At 36.0% G+C, this 14245-nt stretch overlaps 1 protein-coding gene across 3 annotated transcripts in view; it reads left to right on the top strand.

Annotated features, from left to right (window-relative positions):
* Positions 1-14245, top strand: part of IL1RAPL1 (interleukin 1 receptor accessory protein like 1) — a 754490-nt gene that overhangs the window by 726923 nt on the left and 13322 nt on the right. For all 3 annotated transcript variants that reach the window (XM_068686962.1, XM_068686973.1, XM_068686984.1), the window contains one exon: positions 3553-3696. In XM_068686962.1, the coding sequence (XP_068543063.1) occupies positions 3553-3696 (144 nt within the window). The remainder of the gene's footprint in view (positions 1-3552; positions 3697-14245) is intronic.

Here is a 14245-nt window from a genome sequence, read left to right as displayed (position 1 = left end):
AGGAAGTTTATCAAAAATTAAAGCCAGGTAAAATCAAAGATATATCCTACAAATACACCTAATGATTAAGATAGCATCACTATAAAATGAGTACATTTATTACCATCACATCATACTGAATATTTAGAAAGAACATGTACTTTGTTTTAATTAGCATTTTCTTTCATTGGGTTGCTGGGCCAAAACCTCCTGATAAGGGAGAAAAAAAAATTGTAGCCATTGGTCAAACTGCTTGTAACAAATCTTGTTTTAAATCGAAGCTATTTACTCAGAAACCAATCTACTACTGCAGCAGTAATCAATGTGTTTTTCCTTGGAGTAGAACTGTTCCTGTGCTACTGGAGGACTATTGTTAATTGCCTGTAACTAGATGATTGCTGTGCTTTTGAATGTAGCTACTTGGCATTTGCTCATTTGTTGTGTTTAGCTGAATGCCTGTCTCCCTAAGGGTTAGCCGAGTAATTTTCCTCTACTACTTTCTACAGTCAGCCTCAGCTCCTTAAGGAGGGCAATAGGTTTTAAAAGGTTTACAGTTTTTGTCTCTCCCCTCTGATGTGGAATTGTGCTGAAATTGAATCTTTTTAGTGTGCAGCCACTACAGGAAACTTGAGTTTCAGCAGGAAAAACAGATCATACTTCAAAGGGAGTGCAATGCCTGCTGTAGCAATCGTGTTCAAACTGCAGTGTAAAAGGCAGAATAAAGCAGCACAAAACAATCATGTTTCTGCAAAGGCTGCTTTACACTCTATCCTTGCTACTACACTTTACTACATCCTTGCTGTCACACACATCACCAGCCTCACAAGACACCTTTCAGGAGTAACCTCTCCCAGGAAGGAGTCAGAGTCCTCCTCTCCACCTCACAAGGGGAAAACCAGACTGCTGCTGACTCTTTCAGTTTGGCATAACACAGGCTGATGCTCTTCATAAAATTCCTGAGGCAGCTCAAAGCTAGATAGTATCCCTGTCCCATACTTCAGTAACCTGCAGTTGCAGTAGCTTGAGGCCTGAAAGCAAACTGTTTAATGTGGCACTGTGCCCAGGCTAATCTGTCCTGCCCTTCACGGCACTGTACAGACACAGATGCACTAGTTTCTGTTCTTTGGGGACTATCTAAGGCTTTTGCACAGTGGTGTGTAAGGATGGCTAATTACTGTATCTCTCTGACTCAAGACCCTTATAAACTTCACCTGAGACAGAGAGCGCGTATGCACTGATACATAGCTCAGCATGGAGGAAAACACAAACTTGCTATGTTAGAAGGAAAGAACAAATAACTTACTATGGAAACAATTCTGTTTAAGAATCATTTTCCCCTTGTATATGTATATATATCATGTATATATATATGATTATACATGAACATGATGGGTGAGGCAACATCAGAAAAAAAGGCAATCAGAAAAAAAAGGTACTTTCCAGGGTGACTTAGAGAATTTTGTTTCTTGCTCTGCTTGTCTAGTAGATTTAGGACAGTTTCATGTATATTCAGATAGACTTTTTTTAAAGAAAAAATACAAGCATAGACTTGAATAATTTTATGGGGAAAACAGAACCTAAGAGGGACTCTTTGATGGCAAAAATGATGCAGTGCATTAATCTGATTTCCTGCACAATGATAGAGAACAGGTAACTAACTACCTGCAGTTATTTTTTCCATTTAATTTCAAAATCATTAATTTAGGAAAAACTTTTGTTTTCCAGCTGTATTTCCATCAGTTTTAATGAGTCACAACAGCAGGCACATAGAGCATTTTGTACCTAGCAACCCAACATATTAAAAACTGTTCTTCTAGTTCCTATTAAACAGCTGCATCACCTGTAGTACAAAATGATATACAGGCTATAGTAAACCAGTGCAGAATAATTTCCATTTCCATTCATATTGTGAAATACTGAATTACTTGTATGCAAACATTATTATTTTTTTTGGTTATTTTTATTAACATTCCCTTCTCTGGACCAGAAGACAACTGAAAGTCTGAAATAACCATGCCAGTCTTGAAAATATCTAACACAAAGGAGTTTCCAGCACAGTTTTGGAAAGAATGACACAGAATATAAATGCCTTTTTATTTTACTTTATTGCAGTTTTAGTGCCTTCTAGAGAGCAATGAAATCATCTTACAGTTGCCTCAAAATAATAAAAAAATGTGTGATTCTCAGTAGACAGTCAAAATAAATGGAATTGTCACTTTCTCCTATAAACTTTTATTTTTTTAATTGAATTGTATTGTGCTGGAGTGTCACGTCTGCATAACCACAAAAGCCAAAAAAGCAGGGCTACATGTACACTGCTTCACTTGGACAGAAGCTGTCCACTGGAGGAGTATGGTGTGAAAGTAACATGAACAAAGCTTTCTCCAGCACAGACATTATGAAACAAAACTGCATAACTTAGTTTTCCAAGATTTGATTTCTTGGCATTCCTCAGAACCGAGTGATATTGAAAAAATATAGATGGTCTTAGGATATGCCATTTATTACTCATTTCAAGTTACAACATTTCTAGCAACAATCCCACTGTCCTTGTTTAACATTGCTAGTTTCAAGTTGATTAGCAAAGGAAAACTAGCCACAAAATGGATGCCACATAGCTGCGTGAGTTTTCTTGAGTGTACAATGGTTAAGACAAGGGGGTTGAAGGCCCATGATGACATATTATTTATTCACTGATAAGTGACCCCACTGAGGAGATTGCTGTTATTAGTTGTGGCTACATTTGACTGGAGTCCCCATCCTCAAAAGGGAACTACATAGCATGACCTCAATCTGCCATGTGAATCACCAGTGGCAGAGGGCAGAAGGCACAAAAGAAGAGGGATCCTGGTCTGAATGGGGACAGATTGGGTTGGTTTGCAATGGCTAACCATAAAGCAAACCCTGTTTGGAGAAAGAGGAGGGAACAAAAAGAATTGCAAATTGTTGGGAAACTGTGTCAAATATATTTCCATGTAACCAAGATGTGAGGCTCTGGGATTCCTTGGATAATTTGTCTTCACATCCCTCAAGCTATTTTTTCTTTGCTTTTTGTTTGTTTGTTTGATTGTTTGTTTTAGGAAGAAAAAAAAATCCAGTTTATTTGTAGGCAGTAGACTAAAACTCATCCAAAACCAGATCTTCTTCTTATTTCTGTGTGGATTAAGGGAGGAAATGTGTTTTAATTATCATCCACCAAAAAGAAAAATTAACCTCTGTTTTCATTGGAATGTTAATGTTTATGTGTGTAAAACAAAATGTGATATATCCACAGAGAGAGAGAAGGAAGAGGGTTATCAGATCTGTCTTTTACATATATGCACAAACACATACCAGCAACAGTTATTTTTTCAAATGAGCAATCCAGACACTGTACCAGAGGAAAAAGTATGTTATTAAAGGAAAAATGTTCCTATTAACTTGTTATTTTTTCAAGGGTTCTTTAACTAATTAAAAATAAATAAATAAATAGCCCTCATTATTTTACTTTACTGTTTAACATAAGTAAGGTCTACTGCTAATCTTTCTCTGTTTTGGAATGTGTTTGTTATTGTATTTTGTAATTCTTTGCAGAGCTGATGTATACAGTTGAGCTTGCTGGTGGGCTTGGTGCTATTCTGCTGCTGCTTGTTTGTTTAGTGACTATCTACAAGTGTTACAAGATAGAGATTATGCTCTTCTACAGGAATCATTTTGGAGCTGAAGAACTAGATGGAGGTAAGGCAGCTTTTCAGTATGCTTTTCAGTATGCAGTGTGTGCCTGTCTTTTATTCTCTTTACTAAGTCCCAAGTTTCATTTCAGTTTAAGATGTGTTAACTACAATTTTTATTTCTCACTGCATTAGGCACAGACTTTAATACACTTTCCTCATGCAGCACATTAGCAGTAATGACTGCTTAGCTGATGTACGTGCTACTCTCCGATCTCCAGGCAACACCCATGTCTTCTGGATTCATACTCCCAACACCAAATGAAAACTACCAGCACCTATGCATAAAAGACAGTCTACCTTTCTGACAGTGCCAAAAGGCAGTTTCACTTTTCCATAAGAAAGGAAGCATCTTCCCAACTTGTGTTCCCCAAATAGGTAGAGGTTGGAGTGAATTTCAATTTACTCTTTGTTTAAACTGATCAGTCTCAGCAAACTGTGCTGAGTGTTTGGGAATGCAAATAGCAGTCTATTTTCTTGACTTCACTTACTTCATCACTGAGAGAGCAGCTAATGGTCATTAAAGTTGTTCTGTGATTCAAGGACAGCCAGCTTAAACAAAAACTAGTCTGCAATGTACGCATGGCTTGTGTCAAACAAATACATGTATTTTGTTTTCTTCAGTTTTTAAGCAATGAGGAAAAATGTCTTTTCTGCCTCTAGTCCTACTAATCAAAACTACTATTAGACAGCAAATTGGGTTGAGCTGCAGGCTCTGATTAATTGGTTTTGGTTTATTGGGTTAGAGTTCCTGATGTTTTGTGCTATCACTATGTCTTTGGTGACAGAACCTTCCTTTTTTACTGAAATACTGCTGAAAGTTATTTTACAGTTCAAGGTAATAGCCTGTGGACAGAAGCCACTGTGTGACATATTATAGTAAATACATACTGATAAACAAGCACTGGCCAAATCCGTAACTGATAAGGGAGAAGAGAAGCAGCAAAATTAGAGGTCTTTGTGTAAAGGAAAGAATTACATGTTAAGATCACCAGGGAATGACCCACTTCTGCCTCCGATCTAAAAAAAAAATAGGGTCTAAAATAGAAAATTCTCAGAACAACAGTGAGCCTAAGTACACTAAATTTTGTATCCTTCTACCAGATTTACAAAAAGGATGCATATTAATACAGCAGCTCAGTGGGGGAAAAAAATCTGCTTACTTATTTTATAAAGGAGGAAACTGAGGCCCAGTAGGACCATGATTCATGAAGGATTTTGGCAGAGGCCATTTTTTTTCAGGAGCTGAGATCTTTCCTATACCAAAAAGTAACCCCCCAGTTTAAAGGAGCATGCTTACTTGCATGTGTGAATTTAATAATAATCATATTATATGATGAAAAAATAGGTGGTTTAATTAGTAATTGTTTAAATAGGTGCAATTTAATGTTTTCTCTCTCATTTTCAGGAATTCTTACTTTTACAGTCATTGTTTATTGTCATCTCAAATCTCTCAAATTACTCTAGCAAACTTACTCTAGCAAGTGTTACACACTTGTGTCTCTGTTCTCCCATCTCTAACATCAGTGACCTGGGAACAAAAGCATCTTTATCACCCCTTTTAAACAATAAAAAATGAATCCCTCAAGGATAGTATTCTAGGATTCAAAAGGAGGAAAAATAATGTCCATACAGTTTGTTTTTTTTTTTTTCTGAGCACGTTTCATTATTTAGTAAGATAAAATATGGATTCTCCTTACATGATCACTGCAAAAACTCATAGGTTGGGTGCTTGGTTGTGTTAATGCACCAAGAAAAATAACACTTGCAGATTCTCCAAAAAGAATACTATAGCTTCTATTGTATTCAATATACTAGCAACATGGATAAAACCTGTTGTGCCAATGGACTTACTGCAGCTGGGCTTTTATTCTGTCTCTCTTATTTAAGCTCTTGCAGAGACAGGAAGACAGTGACAAAATGCCCCCAGAGAAGACCTGGCTACAGTTTGTGTGGAAATAAATTGCAGACCTACATTCAGGTTCTTTCCTTTGGCTTTGCCTGTTACTGACAGGCTCAAAATGATGAATTCTAAAATCTTCTAACTTAACCTCCTGTAGTGCAACAGCAAAACACCCATGTTCTATTCATAATTTACATTATGTTCTGGCATACTTCAGGATAGCATGTAGATAAGCAAACATCAGAATATCGTAAGTTCTTTTTTGTGTGTTTGTTCACTATATTATATCCAAAGAGGATTCAAAATGCTTTAAAAGCGAAGTCCAATTAAATTTTTCAGTTGAAAATCTATTTTAAAATGCAATGCTTCATTTCTGCTGTGATCAGAGAACAAGCCCTTCAGGATGTCAAATCTCATCACAATTTCTTCTTCCTTTCCAAACCTTAGACAATAGTTTTTCCTCATAGACATTTCTGTGTAAACATGGGTAAATTGTGAGAAATATTTGAAAATTGAGTATTTAACCCTTACAGCTAACATAACATAATTTATTACTTTCTCTAGGGGTAATGCAGTGTTCACAGATGCTGATTTCTCATTTCTCTAACTTGTAGCTTTGAATTTCACATCTTCTCTCTCATCCCAGGGTATCTATTCTCCTCCTTTTTTATCTCTCCAGCAAACACTTCATCTCAGCTTTGCCTTTATTGTCTCAGGGAAATGTACACTGAAGCCTCCCCTTCCCACATTTTCTTTCCTTTCCTACTAAATAAGAACATAATCAAATCAACACAGGATACTGGAGTTTGGTTATTAAACTTCACCTCAAACATCAGACAGATCTCCCTGGGAGCTGGAAAAGAGGAGCAAAGAAACTTCTCTGACCCATGGCAAAGCATTAGCTTTGTCACCTGCAGCTGTTTGGCATGACCTTGCTTCTCAGGGAGATAGTTCACACCAACCAGTTAGATGGTCAAAAGCTCCCAAACCTGTTTTAGTGGAGAATTTCAATTCAAGATCTGCCTACAAACACAATGATGATGGTACCTTCAAACAAATATCCACTATTATTCTGAAAACAAAAAACAAAAAATCAGAAATCACTTCACTGAGATTTTCTGAGGGCTGATCATTGTTAAATACCAGGCAACCATTTTAGGTTGAAGACTCTACCTTTGAAAGTTAATTTCAAAAAACTTTGTCCATAAATTGCACTTTAACTAACACATTATTAATGAAAACGATTTTAAGAAGTGGTGATTTCTTATGTTTTGCTGTACATGGGGCTCTAACATGAGAGTTTTATAACACATTTATCCTCTGAGACATTTTAGCAGTTACTGTTTCTGTATTTTTATTTTCCAAAGATCTTCTCTGTCACTTTTTCCAGTTTTTAAATGAACTTAATCGATAAACTAACTATTGCACTTTAACTGACAAAGAAGAGTAAAAACGCAAGAAAACATTTACAAGTACCTGGGATCAAGACACATGCTGACTTCTTTCTTGCTTGCACTCTGGGATCTTAAATCCTTTTTGTATCAGGAGATTAACACTGTATGGAAATCCATTCTTTGCCTATACAAAATAAGAAATCCAGACCCCCTAAAATCTGTGGAAATATTACTAGGGTTTTACCCAGGACAACTTTGTACTGTGTGGGACAGCCTCTGCTCATCAAATCATGTAAAGTTCAGTCCCCAAACAGAACAGCCACGGTGGACAGACAGTAAGTGTGGAGAAGGGAGTCAGACCAGCAGCACCCTTGATAATGCTGCCTTGAAGTGGACAGGACTCTCCAATTGACAACAGCTATTTTCAACCTTTGCTTGCTGTATCAAGACATGAGAATTCCCAGTGGATGCTCTGATACCTGTATGTTAGCTTTAAAATATATTAAGAATAAATCCAAAAGGATACAGATGATAGGTTGGAAACTACTTCATGTGGTCAGATGGGCAAAATTACTCAAAATCATGAATTTACTTGTATTTATATTCCAGATTCCAATTTCAGAGAAAAGAGCACATGGCATGGTAATCAGTAGAAACCACCTACAGGCACCAGTCTTTGCCATTTCTTGGGTGCATTAGTAACTGTTTAAATTGATTAAAGTTTTATTCTGAAGGAATTAATAAGCAAAGGATGAGCACTATCATAAGAAAGAAGAAAGTCTGCTCTAAGAGGCTGGCATTAAAATAGATAAGAATACATGCATTTAGAAATTAAAAAGAAGACTGAACAAATGTGCTGTGAATGACGTTCTCCATTAAACTTTCATAATATTTCTTGCCACAGCTAGGCTGACTGGAAGCCAAGTTTCAAGCTGAAGAACAACAAAACAAACAAACAAACAAACATAAACATTTAAATTGTAGTCAGCTGACAACTTGGCAACTATAAAGTAAGAGCTTTGTTTGGCAGGTGATATAACAACCTTCAAAATGACCCTCCGTAAGTTTAGATCCCATCAACTGTTGGAGGTGCTCTCCATGGTGTCTTTCATCTTATTCTTAACCTTCCTTGCAAAGGAAACATGAGAGAATAGAGGGATGAAGGTCTCAGCCTCTGAACATGATAGTGTGGGCACAAGGGAACCAGAGTTACTCTGGTTTCACTTTCAGTTCTCAACCTCACGCCCCCCTCCCCCCCCCCCCAACCCCCCAGCCCCATCCCCTTCCCCCACCCCCACCGTAATTTGCCATTTCTGGAATAAAACAAAGCACTCCTAAAATGATTAAAATGTGTCACCGCTGAACTCTCTAAATTGAAATGTTTCTTGGTCTTCATATATAATACCTGTAATAGCTGTTTCTGGGCTGTCTGGGTTGCACTTTCTTAAGAGATGAATTTTACTGAGAGGAAGCAAATCAATACTCAGATTACGAGACTGATAAAACAATTTGTGCGTTGAAGTCCCTGTTGCAAGTGGGACTCCTAACATAATCGTGATTTTCATCCTTACCGTTATTTAGCAGCAAGAGACTTGCAGGTTTCACAGACAGACCTATGGGATTGCCCAAATAATACCTTATTAACTGCACAAGTCAAGACCAGGTAAGACATATTTCTCTGTGGTTTCCTGGATTTCATCACAGTAAATATCTTACACAGCAGAGAAAGACAATGCTTTGAAATTCTTAACACTTCAGTGTGACTTGGCTGCTAACTTTCCAATATAGCTTTTATCAGTGGCTTAGACACCTCCCAAAGTACTTGTGTTAATGATTATGCTATGCAGGTACACCTAGCCTGAAATTAATGCTGAAGTTAGTGACTTTGCAATTACAGAATCTTCCCTGGGGACCCATGGAATAAGTTTGCAATAGCAATCTCACCATGGTGTATGCATTCTTATTGGCTATTGGCAAATTGTGGCAATAAGAAATCCTACTCTATGAATATCAATTTCAAATTCTATTAAAGACACCTTTAGAAAAAAAATGCAGCTTTCTTTTTTTCAAATATTACTGGTTACAAAACAAGAATTTTCATCTTATTTAATTATAATTTTATTGTTGCTGAATTGCTTATGCTAACTCTTTTTGTTTATTTATTTACCTCAGAAAAGCAATTCAAACAATAAAATCTCAATTTATGTCTCTACTGAGTATGGGTTTTTCTAGTTTCCTTGAAACTTACTAATTCAAAGAAAAGATCCTGCTTTTTTTATCTCCCCCTATTTTATAGCATATAAAACATAATAATAATAAACTACAAAAATAATTTTAAAAACAGTATTATCACCAAGAACTTCCTTACATTTCAAACTAAAAGGCTGCGATAGATTAGAGTCCAGAAATAAAGCAGAAAGAAAACAGATTGTACCGTCTGAAGACAGGCATCTCATGTTCCTCAGCCAACAGCTTTATCAAATAGCTCTAAGCTTTGAAGTTTGTTTGTTTGTTTGTGTTTGTTTGTTTTGTTTTAGTTTTTGTTTATTTTTTTTTTTTTTTTTTAGTCACAGGCCAGACTTCCAAGGTAGGCAAGATGAATGCAGCACATTTGCACCTGATTTCAAGAATTCTAGATTGAAAGCCTGTTTCCAAGCTGCTTCCCCCTTGAGTTTTGTTTATACCTACTTCCTTAAATTTTTGATTTTGCTCAAATCAAGGCTGTCTCAGCTCCAGTTTTCAAAATGAAGGTGTCAGATGCAGCATTGATATGCTGTCATTTTCATAAAGTTTTGTTTGTTTGTTTGTTTGTTTATGAAAACCACTAAAATTTTGTGTTTCTTTTATTATTTTATGTTCTTTAGGCTCAGTATGACTTAACAAATTGATAGGAAGGGAAAAAAAATAAAATCACACACACACACACACACACACACAAAAAAAAAAAGCCCCAAATACATAGGGCCGAGATGCCTTATGCCTTAGTAGTATTATAAATGTGTCTGCTACAGATAAAGGACATCTTTATTTTTCTTGTTCTATAGTGTGCTGAGCATACTCATGAACCTTTTTAGAACTGATTAGATTTCTTTAACCTTTTTCCAAGTGTTGTGTTTACAAAACCTCTCTCCAATGCACCAATGCCCACTTCAGATAAGGATCTGCACTATCATTAGGTATACTACATTTAATAGGTACTTCACCATGGGAATGCTAGTGTTGGCAGGTTTTTATTTCTATTATCAATAAAAAGTACTCGACATTAAAAAAAAAAATAAAAATAAAAAGTAGGTGAGCTTCATAACCAACAGTAATTAGTGTGAGGAAAGGCAAAAGCATTTTGAAAAACTTTTAATGATTTGGGGTTTTTAATCAGCTAAGAATTAGGATTATATTTTTCATTATTCTGAGGGTAACAAACGGTATTGCAATGTGAATATTAAATGTTTCAAATGATGAAACTTGTACAGATTATGTAATGCCTTGTGTTATAATTTTGAAGAAACTACACTCTCCATGAAATTTTGAAAGCTCACCAATTTGCAACTCTTGCTGAACACAGGATATTTTCAAGGAGGAAAGCCTTCTCCATCAGCCTCCTGCCAGTTCTCTGCAGGACTGGGAGAATCCATTCTGTCTTTTCTAAGAACCCCACCTGAAACTCTTTGATAAATCAGTACATTGCTCCCAAACTCAAACAATGAGGATACATGCATTTAGAACACATGCATGCTGACACATGCTCTGGCAAAGGAGGGGATTCTGCCATCCAGCTCCCATTGATTTATAAAGGGAAGATCTGGGAAAGTCAGAAGTGTCTACTACTATTCCTTACCACAGAGCAGTCCACACATGATCAGCTCCTTTCAGAGTGCTGGGTATATCTGAATTCACTCCTAATCACTCTGGAGGATTTCAGGGCACGCAGAGTCATTAACTGACCCTGGTTTCTAGGTTTACAATTTCATTAAAATGTTTCAGATCTAGCAACGCTATGAAAAATCACATTGTAGATTTCCTTTGATTTTGATCTATTAGTCTGTCTTGTGCTAAAACATATTATGTGAGATGAAAATCAGACTTTGTCATCTGTTTGAACATAGCTGATAAGAAAAAAAAAAAAAAAGCACTAGGGAGATACTTTTCTATTTTTAATTTTTCATCCACATATAGTGTTCTTCTGTCCCCTATTAGCAGAAATAGCTGCAATGTTTAAGGTTTAATAAACCCTCAAAGGCCCAAACTTCTGGCTCCTTGGAGTGTAAAATGCAAATCATTAGAAAACATGTACACGTATAATAAAAATTTTAAGTTAAATCTGTCTGCTTGTCCCTGTAGAAGAGGAACTTTTATCTATCTTTCTGTAGGCACCAGTTTACCATTTTTTCATGTATAACTGTTAAAAAAGCATGCATACAGATAAGTACTCAGATATCTGATAGCGATTTATTTGCCCAAAGATCCCATTTTCATGTGACAAAGTAGATGCATATGGAGCCTGAGTTTTATTTTATGCTTACATTGAGCCTTTAAATGACTGCTTCTGAACACACCCTTGGAATAACAAGCAGGACTTACAGCTTCATCCCCTAAAAGTTTTTATCACTTCTGCAGGGATAACGTTAAAGAAAGTTACAGGAAATGTGACCATTTCTATGTTTGGATGATTGCTGAAAGAATGGAGAGCGTTAAAGAATTCATGTTTCATTGATGTATCAGGTGTTTTGGATAAAATCCTGGTCAATGAACTAAATAATGTTTTTATATGTTCTTAATGGAGAACACTTCATAAATTCACATTAAATGTTTATCTCTAAGAGAGGCAAACAACTTTCTCTGACCTGTGGTTGAGTTTAGCTCCAAGAACATTATTCAATGGCCTTACTTTCAACTCCATACGACAGTTAAAATGCTATGGTGAACTTTGTACTTCATGGTCGGTTTTGACCAGAGCCTTATAGTACCTGTGGTTATGGGTTGACTGAAACAGTTGTGGACTGAATGTATCATACCTGGAGCACAGACCATGCTCAACCCCATTGTGCTACGCTAATCCAGAGCTTCCACGTGCTCTCATGGTTGTTTACAATACACAACTGATTTTATTTTTTATTTTTATATTTTATTTATTTTATTAAATCTTGACGAATTTGACTGTGCAAGGTATGCTTTATGTTTCATTTCAATCTTTTTGGTTAATGGATACAACAAAGCTTCACAGAAATAAAGGCTGTTGAGCTGAAGGGCTCCATCCTACTTGTATACCTGATAGGCAGCAGAAAACAGCTATAACCACATAACTGGAGAGGATCTTTTGTCCATTCACAAGGAATGAAAAGAGGAATCAAACCTCTTCCCATCTACAGCAAAATGTTTCTAATTATTGCCATTGTGTGATATTGTATATCATACTCAGATGTGTTTACTGAATTAAAGGACAGCTATTACATAAAACAGCTCTGCAAAGTACCTGGAGGTAATGCCAAAAGAACCTATACTGATATGTTTCTGTAAATGTGTGTATATATATATATATACATATGTATATATATATATATATATATATATATATATATATATATATATATATATTTCCTGAAATTGTTAAGGAAAGAAATGTGCTTTCAAGTACAAAAGTATATGTAGAAAATTGCTAAAAGTCTCCATGAGACAGAAAAAGTTTTCAGATCAAATGATCAAAATCCTGCATTTGGTAATTAGCAGTTATTTTTCTTCCTAAGTGTGGGAGGAAACAATTAGTGAGTAACTATATTCCAGTTTATTGCTAAAGCACAGGAGCCTGACAAACAAATCTTTGAAATGCCATAATAAAACAAATCTTTGATGTGCCATACATAAAGTCAAAGTACAGTGGCAGTCAATCACATTTTCATTCAGAGGATGCTTGGACTGAAGACTTAATTGTTTGCTGATGAGGGGAAATGAGGAAATTCTCATTGTAAAAAGAATTTTTTGATGCCACTAAAGCTTTCTTTGTTTCGCTTTTCTTTTCTTTGCCTCTTTGCCTTTGTTTTCTAGAACAGAATATTTGTTCCAGTCAGTATATGAACTGATTGTGTACTCAAATCTAGGAACATTTAGTTATCACTATATCACATTAGAGTAATAACATCAACTCTTTTGTGATTTGATTGTGATTAGGAGCAGATCAGGATTTTTGTGATTAAGTTTGTTGTTTTTGTTGGTTTTTTTTTTGTTTGTTTGTTTTGGTTTTGTTCTTTTGTTGTTGTTTGGTTGTTGGTTTTGCTTTTTTGTTGTTGTTGTTGTTTGTTTTGATATTTTTTGTTCTTTTGGAAAAGGAAGATATGCTGCGACCAAACATTTTCATGTGATAAATATCTGTTCCAGTGAACAATCAAGAAAACACAAAGCTCTGATAGATTTCCTGCATGCTTGCTCAGAGTCTGAGGGCTCCTAGATACATTACTGAAATGAAGGTCTACATGGGAAACAACCCAAGAGCAAAAGTTTTACAGAAACTCCTGCTTCCTTGTGATGTGGCCAAAAGACTGGCAAGATGTGAGCCCCAGCTGCCAGACTTTCACTCTGCCACAAGATCCACATGGCTGCAGACCCACATCAGTCCCTCTCAGTTCATTGACACAGCATGTTAGGAAAGAAAAAGGGAGGGGAGGGGAAACGAAGAAATTAAGATCAGAAATATTCTTTGGTATGTAGGTATTAGTCCCAGTCATTAAAATTAGAAGTAGGTGGAGCCTTTTAACTGAGTAGAAACACAGTCTAAGAGGTCACCTACTCTGTGTTTAAAAACTTCCCTGGAGATAGAAGATTTTGATAATTTTAAGAGTCCTCAATTTTTTCATTACAACTGAAATTCTATATTTTGACTATCAATAACAATTAGGGAAAATAATAAATAATTATATTGATAGTTGACATCACAGATATGATAGCTTCTGACAGCTCCACAGCTATCTGCCTGTTGTAGTCCATAAAATGTTTCAAAGTGTTGGCAATGTAACCTCCTTGCCCGCCTCAAAAAAAAAAAAAAAAAAAAAAAAAAAAGTGTAAGGTATACTCTGTATCCCCGGCACCTCACATTTTGAGAACTGTCTGCTCATGCCAGTATGTCATCCCATTAGGTACCAGGTTTATCAAACATAATTTTTCTATAAACTGAATTTTCCACTTTTCATCAGAGTTAAAAATAACTGACAGATGGGGAGTATAATAGCTCAGGGAAACCACTGTGTGAATGCAGCTAACAGTTTCCCAAA

Source organism: Anas acuta, chromosome 1, assembly GCF_963932015.1.
Source record: "Anas acuta chromosome 1, bAnaAcu1.1, whole genome shotgun sequence".
NCBI lineage: Eukaryota > Metazoa > Chordata > Aves > Anseriformes > Anatidae > Anas > Anas acuta.
Note: the sequence above shows the minus strand (reverse complement) of the source record. Positions and strands in the feature narration are given on the sequence as shown.